The sequence below is a fragment of the Rhinopithecus bieti genome, unplaced genomic scaffold (genome assembly GCF_001698545.2).
Source record: "Rhinopithecus bieti isolate Rb0 unplaced genomic scaffold, ASM169854v2 scaffold_53422, whole genome shotgun sequence".
NCBI classification, from domain to species: Eukaryota; Metazoa; Chordata; class Mammalia; order Primates; family Cercopithecidae; genus Rhinopithecus; species Rhinopithecus bieti.
Genome location: NW_016821178.1, coordinates 1,241,967 through 1,263,306, shown reverse-complemented (window position 1 = coordinate 1,263,306; position 21,340 = coordinate 1,241,967). Strand labels below are relative to the sequence as shown.

The 21,340-nt window shown below is 50.4% G+C and overlaps 3 protein-coding genes across 7 annotated transcripts in view; 2 read left to right on the top strand and 1 right to left on the bottom strand.

Annotated features, from left to right (window-relative positions):
* The window catches only part of TK2 (thymidine kinase 2), a 41,874-nt gene extending 37,657 nt beyond the window's left edge, over positions 1 to 4,217 (top strand). For 2 of the 4 annotated variants that reach the window (XM_017860240.1, XM_017860239.1), the window contains one exon: positions 576 to 3,239. In XM_017860240.1, coding sequence (XP_017715729.1) covers positions 576 to 674 — 99 coding nt within the window. In that variant the 3' untranslated portion in view covers positions 675 to 3,239. Of the gene's footprint in view, positions 1 to 575 lie in introns of all 4 variants that reach the window. The other 2 variants (XM_017860238.1, XM_017860237.1) reach the window with 2 other exon arrangements.
* Positions 4,218 to 7,304: 3,087 nt separating this feature from the next.
* Positions 7,305 to 21,340, bottom strand: part of BEAN1 (brain expressed associated with NEDD4 1) — a 77,406-nt gene continuing 63,370 nt past the window's right edge. The window contains exons 1-2 of one of the 2 annotated variants that reach the window (XM_017860235.1): positions 14,596 to 15,494; positions 7,305 to 7,413 (exon numbers count right to left, since the gene is read on the bottom strand). In XM_017860235.1, coding sequence (XP_017715724.1) covers positions 7,333 to 7,413; positions 14,596 to 14,946 — 432 coding nt within the window. In that variant the 5' untranslated portion in view covers positions 14,947 to 15,494 and the 3' untranslated portion in view covers positions 7,305 to 7,332. Of the gene's footprint in view, positions 7,414 to 10,623; positions 12,991 to 14,595 lie in introns of those variants that run through there. The other variant, XM_017860231.1, reaches the window with a different exon arrangement.
* Positions 18,438 to 21,040, top strand: LOC108520741 (uncharacterized). The gene is given in 3 exon segments (XM_017860236.1): positions 18,438 to 19,782; positions 19,785 to 20,096; positions 20,099 to 21,040. Coding segments are annotated over 3 exon segments (603 nt in total). The 5' UTR covers positions 18,438 to 19,587; the 3' UTR covers positions 20,195 to 21,040.

Sequence of the window (21,340 nt, the reverse complement as noted above, 5' to 3'; positions counted from 1 at the left end):
GACTGATTTTTTATATTTTTTGTAGAGATGGGGTTTTGCCATGTTGGCCAGGCTGGTCTCAGACTCCTGGCCTCAAGTGATCTGTCTGCCTCGGCCTCCCCAAATTCTGGGATTACAGGCATGAGCCACTGCACCCGGCCTACTGTAGTAGATTTTTAAATAAGTACAGTTTATTTTTCTCCCTCATTATGAAAAAAAAAAGGAGAGTAGAAAGTGATGAGGGAAAAAAACAAATTCATGAGCTTACAGGGTCTCACTATGTTGCCCAGGCTGGTCTCAAACTCCTGGGCTCATATCATCTTCAGGTGTCAGCCTCCCAAAGTGCTTGGATAATAGACATGAGCCACCATACCTGGCTCTTATAGTACATTCTTAAGTGAAAACCTCATTGGAAATGTAGATTGCCCTAGAGCTGAGAGCAATTTGGCTCTAACCTTCCTTTTTATCTGCCTACAACCTTCTCTGTGCCCCTGCCCCTGCCCCTGCTGCCTGCTTCCATCTCTCTCTCTCCAGCTGTGAAGGGAGGATGCTGCTGAGGTCAGTGCAGCCCTGTGACCCATGTTTCTAATTTCCAGGTGATTGAGGCTGACCACCACATGGAGAGGATGTTAGAACTCTTTGAACAAAATCGGGATCGAATATTAACTCCAGAGAATCGGAAGCTTGGCCCATAGGAGGCAAAAGGTCTATGGATCATGTCTGAAAAATGCCTGCTGCTGCCAAGTTAGCTATTATGAGCAGTCTGGAAAAACTTGCTCCCAGGAGGGCTTTGTGTCTGGCCAGCTTGATTTTCCTAATGGTCTCATCTCCTTTGCTAGTGTCTTTGTCGTAAGTCTCTGGCCCTCATGGGTAAGTGACAAATGGGACCAATGGGTTTGCCAAGCCCTTTGCTGTTCGCAGCCTCACATTCCCCCGGTGCCTCTTCCAGTGGCTTCGTGCTGCCGAGTTGCTTTCATGAAGCCCTTAGGGAGAGCACCTGCTGTGTGCCTGATGTCATGCTGGAGCTGTGTACCAATCATCTCAGCCTTCATCAGGAGGCTGAGGTAGGAGTCTTATGTCCCAGGTGAGGAATTTGAAGCTCAGAAAGATTGAGGGCTCCCCAGAGGTCACACAGCCAGTGTGCAGTGGAGCTGGCACCATTCAGACTTTCAGCCAACTCCGCAACTTTCCTTTGCCCTGGCTGCCTCCTCCTGAGAACTGTTCCCCACCACCCTGCCTCTTCTGGTTGGAGGCTTTCATGTCTCTTTGGGGAGAGCTGGCAGTGTGTGGAGACGATAACATTTTCTCAATGTTGAGCAGTTCCCAAGGACAGTCAGCATTTCTAGACTTTCACAAAATTGTGCTGCGTTTGACTGGAGCCCTGTGTTCAGTGGTTTCCCTGTCTGAGGCCACTGCAGGCCCATCTACCACGTCCTCATGTGGATGTTGAGGACCTTAGGAGATTCACATGCTGGCTCCTGAATGGTGCTCTGTCTCCTTGGTGATGAAGGTCCTGCTTGAGCTGCTGCCAACTCCATGTCAGGGAAGTCGCTTTTGGTGTGTGGCTGGTTTGCCCAGAGTCAAGCGGAGGCAAGGGGCAGCCAGCCCTGGCTTCCAAGCCTCCCGTACTATCTGTGTCCTTGTATAAGGAGCTTTGCTCTTGGAATTACTGAAAGTCTGTGGCCCAAGGGAGAGGCACAAGTGGCCCCTTAAGTCTTTTTGAAATGTTCTTTCATCCAGGGGAATGCCTCGAGCCATAGAGCCTGAAATCATCTTTGTTGATTCAGAAAATACCTTAACTTCACTCAGCTGGAACTGCGTTGAAAGCGAGGCTGTCCCTTGGATCAAGCAGAAAACAAGAGAAAGAAAGAACATTCCCTTTGGAGACAGTCTGGAAAGCTGGGATTTGCAAATAAAGGCTCTGGAAGCATTGCTAGTCCTGAAGCTTTGGAGGTGGGCAGAGTGAGCTTCAAGAAGACCGGATGCAAACCCTGGGAAGGATTAAGGCTCAACTCTGGAGAAACAGGCCATGGGCTCTCAGAGCAGCCGTTAGCCGTAAATAGAGGTAGCAAGGCCACTCCCAGGCCCCTGTGAGTATGGGCACCTGTACGTGCAGTGCTCCAACTCTGCAGAGGTGCCAAGTGACCCTGCTGGACCAGTCCCAGAGAGTTAAGAACTCAAGGCCTTCAACTCCTGGTTCTTCTGTTTGGACTAGTTCTTGTGCCATTGGCAGGATGAGAGGCAGCAGCCAGGCGGGAGCTGTGTCTAGCAACACCTGTAGCCCATGTGCTGCTAATTAGCTGGAAAACTGGGGAAGGCAGAACCTTTGCTACCAGGAATCTTGACATGTGGGGTCCATCTTGAGAATTTGTAAATGAACAGTCCAATATTTCCCCTAGGCTCATTTTGCGCATCCATTTTGGGGGAAATGTGATTTCTCTTTTTTTTTTTCCACTTTTTTTTTTGCCCAAGGCACAATCTCAAGAGATCCTGAGAACATGTACCCATGATTTTTCTCTTACTCTGTGATACCCAGTAACTCCTTCACCTAAGCCCTATTGTTGATTTTGAAGTGCTTCCTGGGCCAGTGATTTTAGCTCCTGCCAGCATCCTTTTGCCAGTAGAGTAACATGTTTTTATTTTTCAAATCCCATGTTTCCTAACATGGAATGTATGGATCCAAGAAGAGCCTGCTGTCCTCCCTGCCTTCCACCTTGGAGAGGAGGCTGGGTGCATCAGCAGTGGCCAGGGCAGGTCGCAAAAACCTCCCATCCTAGAGACCATACCTGAAATGGCTGAAGCCAGCTTGCACAAGGGCTGCTGTCCCCCTGTGGCAGGCAGAGCTGGTGGGGGCAAGGGCCACAGAGCAGTGGACCGGAGTCCACACTGTGGACCAGGGCAGGAGAAGGACAGATGGGACATGGGCACAATGGGGCCTTGTCCTTAGAGCACTGGGGGGTCCTCCCCAGAGGCTCCTGGCCGTGGCTGGGAGGGGCATGGCAGGGGCTGGCATCCCCTGTAAAGCCAGAGGGGCCACCCAGGGCAGTGACATTCCAGATGTGTTGGGCCCACCTCATCCTTGCTTTGAGACTGTAGTTCCATGGGGACATGAAATCAGTACACGCCAGAGCTGCTTAGCTGCTCTACCTCTTACTGACTTTTTAAAAATGTTGCACGTCATATACATTAGTGTTTATTCCAGTTTTATTTAAGCTTTTGACTGTACATGTAAAATATGTGATTATAACCGTTTAAAAATATCGTATGTACCTGTTTTTTTTGGGAACTAGATAGAAATATATTTATCTTTTACACAAAAGAAGTGTGTAGCGGGGTGGTCTCGGGCTTTGAGGTGGCTTAGTGGCCAGCGGGGTCCCAGGCTCTTCCCACCTTTCTCTTTTGGTTCCACCTCTTGGCTCCTGGCTTCCTTCTTCCGGGGCCTGACTGTCCAGGATGGTGCCTGGAGCTCCTGCTCTGGCCACGGTTGGCATGAGAGCCCACTGCTCCCCATCCACACTGTAATCCAGATGCTGATAATGTCCCTTTCCAAGGCATAACTAAGATAAGTTGGAAGGTTCCTACAAGGCTTTGCTAGAGGCCCTGGGAGGTGGGGGAAAGGCAAGAGGGCAGTGCCCACCCGCAGACCCGGTCACATGACCTGGCATCAGCGCTGCGGAGTCCTCTGGGCCTCACCTCCCTCTCCCCTCTGCTCCCACGTCATCCCACCCTCATCCTCACCCTCACCATCCCTGTCCCGCACCATAATGTCCCTTGTGAGGCCTAACCCTGTGAGGAATGAAACCACCTTGTCCTTGTTCCAATGACATGAGTGACCGAATTTACAAACGAGTGAATGTGGACCTCTGGAAACATTACCCAGCTTGTTTTTGCCTTTCACTTTCTCTTTCTGCCCCTTTCATTTCCGTAGGAGCCCTTCACCTAGATGAGAAGTGTCCCCCCGCCTGGGGAAATGTCAGTCAGAACAATCTTCCTGCAGACTCGCACCATTAGACCTGGGACGGTGGTGCCATTTAAACCTCAGAGCAGGTAAAAGGTGGTCCTGAAACCTATCTACCCACAGGGTACTATGGAATCTGAATCACTTCTGTTTTCCTAGAGCCCTGGGGTGGGGAGGTCCCTCAAGTGTTCACGTGTGTGTGGAATGAGGAACACCCATCTCCTTGGCCCTCTCCACCCTGAAGAGTTAGTTATTAAAATAATTGACAAGCTCTTGCAAATGTCAGTCATCCATTGTTCAGAATGGAATAGTAATCATACATCCCTGGCTGCTCTGGGCTTGGCCAGAATTACTGAAGGCCTCAGGGTTACTGGCACACACTTTCTTTTCCTAATAATCCCATCCCCTCAGCTTCCCTAAGGCTGGAGTGAATTTCGTGTTCCTCTAGTTTACATAAGACAGTGAACTTGGCAGAAGCTATCATTAAACAGAAGCTAAGAGAAAGCCTATGTCATGGAATCCAGAATGTGTATTGCCATTCACTGCTGTCCACAGAAGCTGTCTTGAATTTCTTTCTGTGTTTCTTCTTCTTTTTCTGTTTACCAGACTGGGCTCTGGGCTCTGTGGAACACAGGTGTCCTGGGAGATAGTTAATCATTACAAAATATTGGAAACAATCTAAAGATGCATATATAAGAGAGTGGTTAAGTAAACCATTTTCCATTCACATGATGGAGTACTATGCAGCTGTACAGAAGAATGAGGAAGATCTCGGAATAGTTATGAAATAATTTCTAGGACATAAAGTTATATGAAAAAAGCAATGCCCAAATGAGTATCTATAGTTTGCTATAGATACTTTGTGTTAGAAAGTAGAGAGTCCGGGTGCGGTGGCTTATGCCTGTAATCCCAGTACTTTGGGAGGTGGGTGGATCACCTGAGGTCAGGAGTTCAAGACCAGCCTGCAACATGGCAAAACCCCATCTCTACTAAAAATACAAAAAAAGTAGCCAGGCGTGGTGGTGGGTGCCTGTAATCCCAGCTACTTGAGAGGCTGAGGCAAGAGAATCACTTGAACCCAGGAGGTGGAGGCTGCAGTGAGCCGAGACCACGCCATTGCATTCTAGCCTGGGCAACAAGAATGAAACTCCATCTCGAAAAATAAATTAAAAAAAAAGCGATAGAAGAAAATAAACAGATGCAAAGGAAATATAGGAAGGACACCCAGAGACAAAAATAAGTTGGTGGGAAAAGCCTGGAAAGAAGGAAAGGATGGGACTGGGGTACAGGGATGAGAAGGGAATGAAACTTCTCTGAAATATGTTTTTATTTTTATTTTTTTGAGACAGGGTCTCACCGTGTCGCCCAGGCTGGAGTGCAGTGGTATGTTCTTGGCTCACTGCAGCTCCGCCTCTCGGGCTCAAGTGATTCTCGTGCCTCAGCCTCCTGAGTAGCTGGGATTACAGGTGTGTGCCACCACGCCTGGCTAATTTTTGTACTTTTAGTAGAGACAGGGTTTCCCCAAGTTGGCCTGGCTAGTCTCAAACTCCTGACCTCAGGTGACATGCTCGCCTTGGTCTCCCAAAGGGCTGGGATTAGTGAACCACTGTGCCCAGCCTGAAATGTCTTTTTCTATAACTGTGACTGTTACATACTGTGACATAGCAATGTTTCACATACCTTTCACATACTGCCAAAATAAATAAGAGCAACCAGGATGTGGAAAACAGAAAACAAATAATTACAGATGAACTCCACTATACCACAGGTGAGTAACATAACCATACCAAAGGGGCAGGAAAGAGCAGAACTAACATATAACTATGGAAAACAGTATCTTTACTGGATATGGTAAGAGTAAAGGCAAAAATTTCTGAACATAAAAGTTGTATAGTTATTAAAAGTGTTTCTCGACCATGCATGGTGGCTCACACCTGTAATCCCAGCACTTTGGGAGGCCAGGGTGGGTGGATCACCTGAGGTCAGGAGTTAGAGACCAGCCTGGCCAACATGGTGAAACCCTGTCTCTACTAAAAATACAAAAATTAGCCAGGCGTGGTGGTACATGCCTGTAATTCCAGCTATGTCAGGAGGCTGAGGCATGAGAATTGCTTGAACCCAGGAGGCAGAGGTTGCAATGGGGGAAAAAAAAGCTGTTTCTCACAGGAATATAGGTTAGTGATTCTGAAACTATGTATACTAAAGTTGAACAAACAAGTAAATAGATTGTAGACTATGAGGGCTGGATTTCTTATTGTTGGTGAAAGAGGTTATAAATAATAGAGAGGGGGCTAGAATAAACCCTGTGGTGCTGTGTTAGAATAGGAGATGTTAGTCTAAACTCATGATTTTAAAATTTTAGGCTCTAGTGGCTCACCCTTGTAATCCCAGAACTTCAGGAGGCCAAGGCAGGTGAATTGCTTGAGCCCAGGAGTTAGAGATCAGCCTGGGCAACATGGCAAAACCCCGTCTCTACAAAAAATACAAAAATTAGCCAGGTGTGATGGTGTGTGCCTGTAGTCCTAGCTACTTGGGAGGCTGCGGTGTGAGAATAGATTGAGTCCAGGGGTTCAAGGCTGCAGAGAGCTGTGATTGTACCACTGCACTCCAGCCTGGGTAACTAAGCAAGTCCCTGTCTCTAAATAAATAATAAATAAAATTATATATAGATAGATACAGAAATATAGATCCGTGTGTATGTTTATGTGTGCTTAGTACACATACCTATGTTTCCTAGCTCTGTCCTGAGTGGGTCTAGAAGCAATGGCACCCAGTAACAGTGAGCACACCTGGTACCCAGTTCTTGGTCTCTAAACATCATTCTCCTGTAAAAGGAACCAGGGCTCCTAGGAGATGTTGTTGATTCCAGGGATGCCACAGGGGAATGGCAAGATGAGCCTAGAATATCTTGTGGTGCTAGAAAGAAGGTGCAGGGGGGTTGGGGGTGACGGAACCATGTCAAGGGAATGGAGCTTGCCTGAAGTTCCTAATGGCCAAAGCTGGACCAGTTTGAGGAAAAAGTAAATTACGATAGTATTGGATTCTAACACATAGACTAAAATAAATATCCACGAATCCATGCTGATATAAACAAACAATTAAAGAAATAAACAAGGAAGAAAGGGAGTGCTTCCTTATAATAGATTTCCAGTTAATACACATAAAAGGTAAGAGAGAAACAGAAACTTGCCATTACACAAACACCACAGTTAAAAATATCACAGGCTAGGTGCGGTGGCTCATGCGTGTAATCCCAGCACTTTGGGAGGCCGNCAGAAAGAGAGCCCGCCTAAAAAAAAAAAAAAAAAAAAATATATATATATATATATATATACACACACACACACACACACATATTTTATATATATACATATACACACACACACACACAAGATTTACCTGTCGATACTAAAATTAGTGGACTGAAGTTTGAGGAGAAACAAGATTTGCATAGTTTCTGTTTTCCACAATATTATCTATCAAGTAAAAAGGGAAAGAAAGTAACTAATTTGACAGTGGAGATGGCAACCCCATAGACACCAGCTTAATGAGTGATCAAGGTGATAAGACGTAGTGACATCATGAAGCCTTTACGAAGACGCACTGAAGACAGCATCATCTTTTTTTTTTTTTTTTCTTTTGAGACAGGGTCTCGCTCTGTCACCCAGGCTGGAATGCAGTGACACAATCACAGCTCACTGCAGCCTCGACCTCCTGGGCTCAGGTGATCCTCCTCAGCTTCCTGGGGAGCTGGGGCTACAGGTGCATGCCACCAGTCCTGGATAATTTTTGGTATTTTTTGTAGAGTAGAGCTTTTGTCATGTTGCCCAGGCTGGACTCGAACTCCTGAGCTCAAGTGATCTGCCTGCCTTGGCCTCTGAAAGTGCGGGGATTACCATGTGAACCATTGTGCCTGGCAGTATCTTTTTTTTTTTTTTTGGTGTGGTATCCTTGCCAGAACTGCATACTTGACTCCAGTAATAAGAAGGCACCAGACAAACCCAAATGGAGGGCCATTCAACAAAATAACTGATTGGAAAAAGCTCTTTAAAAGCACCAAGATCATGTTAGATAAGGAAAAAACTGAAGAACTATTATAGACGGGAGGAGACAAAGGAAAATACACAAATGCAATGTGGGATCCTGGATAGGCTCCTGGAATAGAGAAAGGATATTAATAGAACACTGGGAAACTTAAATAATGTTTGTAATATAGTTAATAACATTGTATCAATATTAATTTCCTGTTCTTGATCATTATATTATGGTTACATAAGATGTCAACTTCAGTGCAATGTGGGATCCTGTATATGCTCCTGGAATAGAGAAAGGATATTAATGGAACACTGGGGAAACTTAAATAATGTTTGTAGTATAGTTAATAACATTGTATCAATATTAATTTCCTGTTGTTGATCATTATACTATGGTTACATAAGATGTCAGCTTCAGGAGAAGCAGGGCCGGGAGTGGAAAGGAGTTCTTTGTACTATTTTGCAACTTTTCTCTCGGTCTAAAATTAGTTAGAATAATGCCCTTCATGGGAAATAAAGGCAGAGCACAACACTGTAAATATTACAATCCCAAATGTTTAATATATGCATATATAGAAAAAAGACTGGGAGGAATTGCAGGAATCTGGTGATGTTGGGTATCTCTGAATGGTAGAAATTATGGTAATGTTTGCTTTTGTTTTCATATTCATCTGTACTTTTTAAGTTTTCTGCTCATTTGATGGTTTAATATGATGGATCCTTGGAAATAATGGTGAATGAGACAAGATGAAGTTTATCTCTCATGGAGTTTATCTTCTAATGGGGGGAAATGGAAAATGAATACATGAGTTCAAATCTTTGTGCAGAAAATTAAACTAAGCTGATGTGATAGAGAGAGGATTGGTCAGAGGGGGCCTCTCTGAGAAGGTGACGTTTAAGGGGAGATGTGAATAACAAGGAAGAGAACATGGCAGGGTGGGGTAGGGACACAGAGCGGAGGGAACAGCCTGTGCAGAGGCTGGGAATAGGGCCAGGCTCAGCATGTTCCAGAACCTTGCAGAAGCCAGGGTGGCTTTGGCTACAGTGGACATTGGGGAAGGGACCTGAGATGAGTTCAGAGGGGAAGTGAGAGGCTGAGCCTGGAACTTGATATGGCCTTAGGCACCCCTGGAGGGAACTGAACACATGAGGATCATGATCAAATGTTTTTTTTTTTAAACATTTTATTTTATTATTATTTTTAAATATATAGAGATGGAGTCTTTTTATATCGCCCAGGCTGGTCCCAAAATCCTGGACTCAAGCAATCCTCCCATCTTAGCTTCCCAAAGTGCTGGTATTACAGGCATGCGCCACCATGCACAGCCCTAATGTAGGTTTTAACAGAATCTTTCAGCATTTAGGTGGAGCACAGGCTGCAGAAGGCTGGCAGCCTCCAGGGACGTGAGTGAGAGACGATGGTGAATTTGATTACTGATGAAGGAGGTGGGAAGGGGTTGGATTCAGACTCTCTTGTGAAAGAGAGGAGCTAGGAATTGGATGAAGGATGTGATAGAGAGAGCGGGGGGAGGAGGAGAGAGAGAAATGTCAGTCAAGGGTGATGTCTGCATTGGATTGGAGTGAGTGGATGGTGGACTCATTTACCCAGATGGGGAATGTGGGAGGGGCAGGCTTAGTGAAGTGAGCAAAAGTTCTGTTTTGGTTTGGAATAAGCATGTTTATTATGTTAATGGCCAGAAAAGAATGAATAAAAATAAAAAATAATTAGCTCGCCTTTCCTGCCCCTGGAATCCTTGGCCTAAGTTGCTCTCCCAGGCTCCTTTGCTGCAGGTCAGGTGCCCTGGGGGATATGCCTTGGAGTGGCTGTCATGGTTCCAAGCTGATGCAGCCTCTTGCCTTATCTTTCTCCTGAGATTGCTGACCTGTTCTGCCTCCCGATCAGCCTGTTCTTTTTTTTCTTTTTTACCCCATTTATTTATTTTTATTTTAAGAGACAGGGTCTCACTCTGTCATCCAGGCTGGAGTGCAGTGGTGTAATCATGGCTCACTCCTGCCTTGAGCTCCTGGGCTCAAGCATTCCTCCCATCTCAGCCTTCTGAGTAGCTGAGACTACATGGCTGGCTAATTTTTAAAAATTTTTTATAGGGACAAGGTCTTGCTATGTTGTCCGGGCTGGTCTCAAACTCCTGGGCTCAAGTGATCCTCCCATCTTGGCCTCCCAAAGTGCTGGGATTATAGGTATAAGCCACCGCACCTGGCCCTACTTGTTTTTGATGTTCCTGATGGAGGCTTGTGGCTGGGGTGTGGCTCCCTCACTTTCCCCATAATGCTCTACACCCTGACAGCTCTGCAGCTTGGCTGTGGGCTACCAGATGCTGTGCTAAGTGATTAGGATGGATGGATGGATGGATGAATGGATGGTTGCATGGATGAATGACTGGCTGGATAGAAGGAAGGAAGGGAGGGAGGGAGGGAAGGAAGGAAGGAAGGATCGAGGGAGGGAGGGTGGGAGGTGGGGATGGATGGATGGAAGAATGGGTGGATGGATGGTTGGATGGAGGGAAGGAAGGCAGAAAGGAAGGAAAGGAAGGGAAGGGAGGGAAGGAAGGAAGGAAAGAAGGAAGGAAGGAAGGATCAAGGGCAGGAGAGAGGTGGGAGGCAGGGATGGATGGACGGTTGGATGGAGGGAAGGAAGGATCAAGGGAGGGAGGGAGGATGGGAGGCAGGGATGGATGGATGGTTGGATGAATGAGTGGGTGATTAACCAGCATGCCCTGTGCTGCCCAGTGCATACTGCTTCCTGATTTGTGTCTCAGAAAGCCTGTGTAGGGGCTATCTTAGTGGACGACTCTCTCTGACTTGGATGGAGGTAGAGCCAAAGCTTTTAAAATCCTTCCAGCCTGAGGCCTCATCTTGGTCTTAAGGACTGAAAGTGATGTGGTTATATGCTCAGTTTCAGGGAGAGCAAAGGCAGGTACCAACATTTATTACACACCTGCTTTGCACCCTGAAGGGACCTTCACCTATTTAATGTTTCCCACTTCACAGATGGGAAGCCCTAGAGGCCGTCCCTGGGTTAATGACACCTGCCACCGCGTAGAGAAGCCCATGATTGGAGGAGGATGCCCTCTGTTGGGATCTCAATGAGGAATGACTAAGGGCATGTGTATGTGCGTGTGCCGTGCCTGAATGTACCCACTTGTGTGCATGTGTGCATGTATATGTGTACATAAAGGGGCAGGAGATGGCAGGTAGAGGGGGTGCCCCCACTCCTGGGTGGAGAGCAGGCATGAGAGCTGACCCTGAGCTCCCAACAAATTAGCCGAGAGAAAAGGGAGGCCAACAGTGGATCCTAGATGAATTAAGGGTGTACTACACATCCAGTTGTCTACACATCTCTGCCCTCTTTATTTGCACTGTGACAGGTCAAATGGGTCTGAAGGCTGCTGAGGGAAGCAGCTGCTTAGAGCTGCAGGATGACTTACCCAGGGTCACACAACTGACCTGGGACATGAAGGCGACAGAAAGCCTAAAGGGAGGGACCCTTCTCTGGGTCGGTCTCTAATGGGCTCTGAGCACACCTCACCTCACTAACTCTTCCCAGCTTCCTGGGAAGACGTCTGACCATAGTCACTTTACAGATGAGGAAAACGAGGCTCAGAGAGATGGAGTGAGTTGCCCAAGGTCACACAAGCCATCGATGGCAGGGCTGGAATTTGAGAGCTTTTGGGGTTAGCAGATTGGCTCCTATGCAAGCTATAGGTTTGGCCACTCTTCCCCTGTGCCCTGCTTCTCCTCCCGTGCCGTGATCCCAGGTCTAGCTCCTCTCCCAGCAGTCACTTCCTGGTGGACATCGCAGTGAGAGTTATTTGCTTATTCAGGGTGCCTGCCTTGTACCAGCCAGAGTTTACTCCGTCAGCCATTGCTGGGATGGTGTCTTTGGGTGGGAACTGGTGTCACCAGCCCCCACTGGGGGGTATAGTGGGTGCTGGGGGACTCTCATCCATGCAGGGGAGCCTGGGTAGACCTCCAGAGCGGAGTGACTCCACTTTCTGGGCTGCCATCATCACCAGTTGACTCTGGCCCCATGAGAGGCCCTAGTTGTCCATCTTCCTCCACCCCAGGGTGCGGGATGCCTCTATGATGGCCTGCAGGAGTTGAGGGGCCCAGAAGGTGGGGGAAGCACTCACAGAGCTCATTCCTCTCTGAAGAGGTGCTGGGAGGTGCGGCATCTGTTCTGGGGCTGGCCAGCTCCAGCTATGCTTGTGGCTTCTGGTCTAAGGACTACCCTGGAGATTGGGGACCTGGTGTCGGGCAGAGCTGGCTGAGAATGGTGACTTCTCTGCTCTCAAGAACTGCATCTGAGACCAGGGACTGCTCCCTGCTGCACCCTGAGGCAGTGACCACCTCACCCGAGGAAGGGCCAGGGGCCAGGGCTAGGCCTGGGAGTTGGTTTCCCTTCAGGCTTCTCAGGAAAATGTCCTTGGGAAACCAGGGCATCCAGTGTAAGACAGGGTCACTGAAGCAAGGCAGGACCTCCTCACTGTCCAAGCATGTGCTGGCATGGCACTGGGGGCCCCAGGGGACTGGGGAGCTGTTGGGGAGGCTGTTGGGGGCTATCGAGACCTCAGATGGGCTCAGAGCCATGGGCAGAGATCTCTGGTCAGCAGTGCCCTCTGCCAGGGCCCTCTCGGATCCCACCCCTTCTGAGGGACCTTGCTGTGGTCCCCCAGAACCTGGGCCTGGCTGAACCCCCTCGAGGCAGCTGCAGGGCTTCACCAGCCTTTTCTCTGAGTTGTGCCTGCTGTGAGGCCTGGCAAGTTTCTCTGTGCCCAGCTCAAGCACCCGTGTGCCCGTGGTTCTAAGAACGGCCTCACATGAGACCCTCGCCAGGAAGATCTCGAACACCATCTGCTTGATGTCCTCTTTACTGATGGCCTGGACCAGTGAGAACTCAGACTCCAAGGTGGTCATGTAGCCCAGCCTGCCCAGGATGGTGTCCACTGTGTGTCTGGAAAGCACAGATCGTACCCAGTAGGTAAAGCTTCCAGTGTACATCTAGAACAGACAAGGGAGCTTGTTAGGAGAGGGACAGGCCTCAGCAGAGTGGCTGAGAGGGGCCAGGCCAGGCAAGATCAAGGGTTGGTGCCGAGGGACACCATGGGCTCCTGAGAAGCACGTGGATGAGGGCATTTGGCCAAAGGAAAGCCTGGTCCATGATCACGTTATCCTCTGTCCCCTTTTACAGAGGGGTACATTGAGGCTCAAAGACAAAGCAGGATCTGTCCAAAGACACACAGAAAGTGGCTGGGTGTGGTGGCTCATGCCTGTAATCCCAGCACTTTGGGAGGTCAAGGTGGGTGGATCACCTGAGGTCAGGAGTTGGAGACCAGCGTGACCAACACGGTGAAACCCTGTCTGTACTAAAAATTCAAGATTAACCAGGTGCAGTGGTGGGCACCTGTAATCCCAGCTACTTGGGAGGCTGAGGCAGGAGAATCGCTTGAAATCAGGAGGTGGAGGTTGCAGTAAGCTGAGATGGCACCACTGCACTCCAGCCTGGGCCGCAGAGTGAGACTTCATCTCAAACAAACAAAAAACAAACAAAATGCAGAAAGATAGTGACTGAGTTGGGGTAAGGCTCTAGGTATCCCACCTCCCAGCCTAGCAGTCAGGGCCTGGAGCAGGAAGAGATTAAAACTCTCTGGTAGAGACCGAGTGCGATGGCTCACGTCTGTAAACCCAGCACTTTGGGAGGCTGAGGCAGGCAGATCACTTCAGGTCAGGAGTTTGCGACCAGCCTGGGCAACATGGTGAAATCCCATCTCTATTAAAAATACAAAAATTAGCCAGGTGTGGTGGTGGGCACCTGTAATCCCAGCTACTTGGGGGGCCGAGGCAGGAGAATCGCTTGATCCTGAGTAGTGGAAGTTGCAGTGAGCCAAGATTGCGCCACTGTACTCTAGCCTGGGTGACAGCAAGACTCTGTCTCAAAAACAAAACAAAACGAAAAACAACAACAACAAAACCCCTCCGGTAGATCTCCAAAGCCCAACTCCTCTCCTTGTTTATTATGAGCTCCTTGGTTCATCTTTCCTTGGAGAGGCAGTACAGTCCAGTGCAGGGGTCCCCAACCCCCAGGCCTTGGATCAGTACTGGTCTATGGTCTGTTAGGAACCTGGCCACACAGCAGGTGGTGAGTGGCAGGCAAGCAAGCATTACCACCTGAGCTCCGCCTCCTGTCATGATCTGCAGTGGCATTAGATTCTCACAGGAGTGGGAACCCTATTATGAACTGTGCGTGAGAGGGATCTAGGTTGCATGCTCCTAATGAAAATCTAAGGCCTGATGGTCTGAGGTGGAAGAGTTTCATCCCGAAACCAAGCCCACCCCCATCCCTCCACCCTGTCTGTGGAAAAATTGTCTTCTACGAAACTGGTCCTTGGTGCCAAAAAGGTTGGGGACTGCTGGTCTCCTGGCTAGGAGCAGTTGTACCACTTGCTAGCTGTTGACCGCAGATGAGTTGCATCTGTCTCTTTAGCCCTCAGTTTCTTAAACTGAAATGGGACTGAAGTCAGTGGGTATGATGGGCTGCTGTTTCCCCAGAGCAGAGCCCCAACCCCTGCCTGAACCCCCCTTGCTCAGACGTGTGGCAGTGCCTACCTTCAGGGACCTGATTTCCTTCCTCCAGGGAAACAGAAGCAGGTTGACAGAGAGCAGCTCCAGGAACTCTAGTGCACGCACCAGCTGGGGGCCGACTTTTGTGACAGGGCTGACAGGACTGGGACCCCCGCAACAGCAGCTGCCCACAGCAAGGGCCACTTCCTCTGGCAGACAGAGCCATGGAGGGCCCCCCTTTCCCAGGAGCCGCCTGGCCCTGTGGGTGAGGGCTGCTTTCCTGCAGACATGGAGCCGGCCCTGCCCTGCCCTCTCCTGGTAGTAGCTGATGAGGTCGCCCAGGAGGGTCTCGCCCAGAGCAGCTTCGCCTGGGCCTGGGGATTGGGGCCTGTTCATGGTGGCTCCGAGGGAGCTGGATATGGAGGAGAGAGTCCTGTCCTAGGCTGGGTCCTTGGAGGAATGGATGGGTTCTTCTTCTGTCCTGCTCCACCGCCCAATCCGGAAGCAAAGGAGGAAGTTGTGCTAGCAAAAGATAAAGCTAGGTACAGCCAGGCCCTGCCAGTGCTTGTCACTCTGAAAGGCTGAGATTGCAGGGTGACTGGGCCCCTCCCAGTGGAGCAGGGCCTAGGTCAGGATTTGTGTTTTCCTTGTCCCCCGGCCCCACAAAAAATGAGGGCCAGGCACATCAGCACCAGCATCTTTCCACACCACCATCCCATCCGGATGTCCCCAGAGGCATGCTCTGCTGGTGTGCGGGACAGGCTGGAAGCACCAGGAAGCTGGCAGCCCTCAACCAACCAAGGGCCAGCAGGGTGAGAGTTACTGGATAGAAACCCCCCAGCTTCCTGCCCCTGGGTGGCCAATTCTTAGGTATGTTTTTTGTAAACCGAAAAGTGTCGGAGGCATATCTCAATCAATTTAGAGGTTTATTTTATTTTATTTTATTTTATTTTATTTTATTGAAACAGATTCTCGCTTTGTTGCTGAGGCTGGAGTGCAGTGACACGATCTTGGCTCACTGCAACCTCCACCTTCTGGGTTCAAGCGATTCTCCTGCCTCAGCCTCCCTCCCAAGTAGTTGGGACTACATGCGTTTGCCACTATGCCTGGCTAATTTTTGTATCTTTTTTTTTTTTTTTTTTTTTGGTAGAGATGGAGTTTCACCATGTTGGCCAGGCTGGTCTTGAACTCCTGACCTCCGATGATCCATCTGCCTCGGCCTCCCAAAGTGCTGGGATTACAGGTGTGAGCCACCTCCCCTGGCCTATTATCTTATACTTTTAAAGGTCAGACCGAGGTCCAAAATCAGTCTCACTGGGCTTGTTCCTTTGGGAGAATTCATTTCCTTGCTTTTTCCAGTTCCTAGAGGCTGCCTACATTCCTTGGCTCAGGGCCCCTAGCTCCATCTTAAAAGCCAGCAGTGTAGTTTTTTGTTTGTTTCTTTTTATTTTTTGTTTTTTGAGATATGATCTCACTCTGTCACCCAGGCTGGAGTGCAGTGGCACAGTCATAGTTCACTGCAGCCTTGACCTCCTGGGCTCAAACAATCCTCCTGTCCCAGCCTCCGCTGTAGCTGGGACTACAGGCACACACCATAGCATCTGGCTAATTAAAACAATTTTTTTTTTTTTTTTTTGTAGTGATAAGGCCTCACTATGTTGCTCAGTCTGTTTTCCAACTCCTGGGCTCAAGCTATCCTCCCACCTTTGCCTCCCAAAGTGCTGGGGTTATAGGTGTGAGCTACCGCACCTGGCCTCCCTGAGTTGTATTGTAGAGTATAGTCACCAGGCCAAGGTTCTCTCTTTTTCTCTCATTTTTTGACCCCAGGCAGATTTGTTCCCTGGGGAGAGGCCTGGAATGACCTTTGTTTTTTTCTTGTTAGTAGCCAAAATTTCACAAATTGGTACACTCTTAAGGCCCGCCCCCCCAACCCTGCCCACACTGGGATTCTTCTGTTGCTTTTGGTTGCTTACTAACTGCATTCATTCTGGACATCTTAGTCCTCAGTTCCCCTCATGGGGAACCTGTCATGCCTGTGAACTGCCAGCCACCCTCATCTTTCCCAGGGTGGCTGAGACAGTGAGGGTGAGAACGCTGGGCGTGGTGCCTAGAAACACCCCTGCCCTGCCCTCTCGTGCTGGAATCAGCCTTGCTCGTTCCCATTGGATTGCTACAGCCTCCTTGAACTGTTTTGGATTTGGTGTTAATTGCATTGTTCACATTTTCTGGGTCCTTGGGGGAGTGACTGACTTCGTGGGAACCTGCCCTCTCTGCCTGTCACTGTGACTGGCTTTGGGAACAGTGCAGGCAGGGAGGGAGGTGGAGGCACGGGAGATCTGCAGGGGCTGCTTTGGCCTAGGTGGGCTGATGGGGCATGGGGGTCCTGAGGCCTGGTTCAAGTTCACATAGTGAGCTGATGACAGAAGCAGAGAAACCAGACCTCTGGGTCCCCATACTCAGCCTTCACTCACAGCAGCTCCCAGGTTCCTTGCATAACTTAGGAGCTCAGAGGCCACAGGGTCTCTGGCTGACTGAGCCTGGGTCATGTGCCCACTCTGCAGAGGGTGAGGAGGAGGAGCTGGATGAGGATGCTGGCTGGGCAGAGGGTCTCATGTCTGGAACTCAGCACTTACTGTCAATCAAGTCTATGCGTGACTGGCAGGAAGCACCATTTCTCTCATAATTGAGCTGGGAGTTCCTGCTGATTATCTACCCCGTAACCCTCCTGGGCTCTGTGCTGGGCCCGCCACCTGGACAGGAGTCAGCTTGGGCCACAGTTCCAGGCCCCTAGTCTGGGAGGTATGACTCAGGTCCTTGGGGACAGCCCAGGAAGTGAAGGGCTGTAAGGAGGAGGAGGAGAAGAAGCAGGAGCCCATGGTGAGATTGTCCTGGGGAGAAGTCAGTGCCTGGAGTGGAGTCTCAGGCCCAGTTGCATAGATTCATACCTTGGCCTTTTGCCCGAATTTATGTTCCTCTTCAGGAACAAAACTGTGTAACCATACACTGTGGGTGAGTGTATTCCTTGGGAGAGTCTTGTAAGTCCACAAGTCACAGACTGCCCTCAGTGTGGAGCTCGACTGGCTCCCTGCAGCTGGCTGGGGCCTCTGCCAGTGGGCAGTGGAGCTGGGCCTCTCTGGTTCAAGCCCCCTCCCTGCTATGGCAACCATGGGAAAGAGCTGGCACAGACTCAAGATGGTGTCCAGTGAGCCTGGAGCCCTCAGGCCTGGCTGGAGGCTGTTGCTCTTTCCTCCTTTCTTTGCCATGGGCCCTGTTTAGCAACCACTCTCCGCCTGACCCTGCCCCAGCACCTGCCCTCACTCACTGCCCAGCTCATTGTCTATCTGTGGCTTGGGGTCATCGCTCAGACTGAGATCTGAGGGGTAGGGCCTGGCCCTGTCAAGGGAACATGGCAGAGGCTGCTCATCTGTGTGTCTCCAGTTCTCCCAGCCTCTTCCCCTCTTTTCTTTGCAAAACTCATTCCAGGAGAGACAAATGTGGCTCCTCCTCCTCCTCACCCTCTACAGAGTGGCAGGCAGGGAGGAGAGGTGGAGGCATGGGAGATCTGCAGGGACTGCTTTGGTATGACCCAGGCTCAGCCAGCCAGAGACCCTAATTCCGGCTGGGTGCAGTGGCTCACACCTGTAATCCCAGCACTTTGGGAGGCCAAGGCAGACAGATCACCTGAGGTTAGGAGTTCAAGGCCAGCCTGGCCAACATGGTGAGACCCCGTTTCTACTAAAAATACAAAAATTTAGCTGGGCGCAGTAGCATGTGCCCGTAATCCTAGCTACTCGGGAGGCTGAGGCAGGAGAATTGCTTGAACCTGGGAGATGGAGGTTGCAGTAAGCCGAGATCGTACCACTGCACTCCAGTGTGGGTGACGGGGTGAGACTTCGACTCAAAAACAAACAAACAAACAAATAAATAACAGAGACCTTAATCCCAGCCACAGCCATTCAGAGAGTCAGGGATGAGGACATGTCTGGGCCAGTCAGTTTTCTCTGAGACTTGGTATTTGCTCTCTGGAGGAGAGAGGATCTCTTTGTTTTGGATTATGAACCAACCAAAGTAGACTTGGGGCTTCCATACTTTTGTTCTGATGGGAGAATGAAGTCACTGTGGTGGACAGCAGAGTCCAGAGAGAGATGACATACCTGCCCATATTCCCAGACTTTCTGGATCCAGCCATGCCTGACGTGGACAATTCAGTAAGTATTCTTCCTTGCTTATGAAGATTCAAGTTGGGTTTCTGTCTCTTGCAGTTGGATAATGAGGCTCAGAGTGGCAGGGAGTGAAAGGTCCTTTTCAAGGGATGCCCTCCTACTCCACCACACAGTTCAGGTGGTGCCAGCCTTGTGGTGGGCTGTGGACCAGGCAGCCACTGGCGGTGGAAGAGAGATAGGCAGCCCCAGGCCCCCAGGAGTCATGCTGGTGGGGATGGTCAGTGGTGGCATGACTGAGGTGGGGACGGCAGGGCCTGAGGACCTGCAACCTTGGATTTCTTGGAGACATGTTGGGCTGGCACAACTGGGCTGCCACCCTGGAGGTAAAGATCTGCCCAGCCCCCAAGTCCAGAGATATCCGGCCTGATCTAGGCAGCCATTCCTGGGCTCCAGAGAGTTCCTCTGGCCCCGAGGAGGTGCAATGTGGGGTCAAGCAAAGCAGAGACCAGGACAGAAGATTCACTTACTCAGACGATGAAACTTACTGTCTCTCCACCACTAATACCCAGAGCCTGTTTGGACATGCAGGTGGGTATTAGCGGATAGGATACCGCTAGTATCAACAGATAGGAACAGTTGAGTGGGAGTCTCAGTGGCACTGGAGTGTGCGACACCAAATGTGTACATGCACAAGCTCTGAGAAGGGCACTAGTGTGTGTGCACCAAAGCTGTCTGAGCAAATGTCCACAAAACCACAGGAGGTGGAGCTGAGGGGATGCTACATGTGAGTGTGTGCCAGGGGTGTCTCTAGGAACTTGGTGGGAGGGGCCCCAGTGTGTGTATGTGCATGCGGGCTTGGCCGGTGTGACAGTGGATGCTCCCCATGGTGGCTGTGAAGAGCCTTACTTTGTATCAACCCCCTTTCTGCCCTCTTCTGGGCGATGCCTGTTTCTTGTGTGTGACAGCAGCTGCTGGAGTGCTGTGCAGAGACCTGGGACCTCACTATGCCCATACATGGGGACCCAATGATGGCTCTTGTGGACTCTCATGATGGTGTCATCGCCAGCAGTGACACCCCTGCCTGAAGACTTTCTGGCCAGAGGAGCTCATTTCGCCTCCACAAGGGGCAGGAATGAACATTCTCCAAGGGGCAGCCTCCAAAAATGTCTGCTGAGCATCAGGATATAAACAATCCATCTCTGCCACCCGAGGGCGGGCGTCACTTCAAGGTGCGTTCTACTCTGTCTCTCAGAGTCACCAGTGGGACTGCACTCAGTGGCCTGCAGTGGTGACCTGCTTGGTGACCCCCTCACTGGCTTCCTTGCCTTCCTTGTTTCCTGCCTCACTCCATCTGGTACTCCTGGGATCACCTCCCTAACCAAACCCTCACACCCACATCCTCATCCCAGGGTCTGGCCCTGATGCTCCTGTCTCCACCGTCCTGTGATGCAGCTTCACCTTCCATCTCCGTGGGCCTCTGATGAGCCCAGGTACCCGGGGTGTTCTCCTTGGCCCCTGGCACAGACAGGAGGCATCTTCTTAGGAATGTGCAAAGGACCTCGAATATGGTGTCATATGTGACACATAACAGCATAGGGCATGTCGTGGATGGAGGAGCAGGAAAAGCCAAGAGCGTGACAGTCCCAAAGGCCTGTGGGATCCTGAGCCTTTGTGGTGGGAGCTGGGTGTTGGTGTGGGGTGGTTCAGGTTGGTGGCAGCACATGGCTGGATACCATCACTGTGGAAGTTTCTGCATTCTTTCCCGGGAGGTGGAGCCCCAGAGCACAGAGGTGGCACGGGAGCCATGCCTAGTGGTGTTCAGAACAGAGGAGTGATTACTTTGCATACAGAGAAGGTGATATAAGTGTCAGGCTGTGTCCAGAGAGAGATGCTGGTGGGGCGGGGGTGAGCGGCCACCTAGGACAGCACCAGCTCCGGGATCTGGCTCTGACCCATTCGCGTGTAGGCCACAGTGGTCGGCCGGGCAGGGACTGAGCGAGGGGCCACTTCTCTGCCTCAGAGAGGTGCCCAGGCAGCACTGCGGTGAAGCCACCTGGAGAAGGACAATGGCCTCGTCTTCCTTGAAGACCCTCAGTCCTGGGCAGTGGCTGGTCTGACGAGGGAACCGCCACTGCACACCCATGAAGGGCCCCGCCCATCTACCTGGGGCCTGCAGCTTCGGAGATGGCTCTACTAGCACCACCTGACTGAGGGTACTGGGGTCGGGAGGGGGCCTGGTGGGCCAGGTGCCCTCCAGGTGGCACCTGAGCCCCCAGAACTGGGTCCCCCACTTTGTAAGTGGCAGGGTGGTGATGTTAATGGGTTAAACCTTATGGAACATCTCAAGGGTGGAAGAAAAGCCCAGGATTAAAATGACAGGTTTTGTCTGCAATTATGAGTGTTGGTGGGTAGCGTGTTTCAAGGTGATAGAAGGGGGCTTCCTCATTCTTCAGGACCCGACTTGTTCACTTTGAACAGTGGCAGCAGGGAGCCGGCAGGTGGCAGTGTGGGCTCAGAGTCGGGGTGGTGACCGTGTCAGAGCCAGCCTTGGCTTGTGGATGAGCCTATTTCGCGGTCTTTCCCCCCGCTGCACCCTCCTTCAGGATTGCACCCCACTTTCAAGGCAC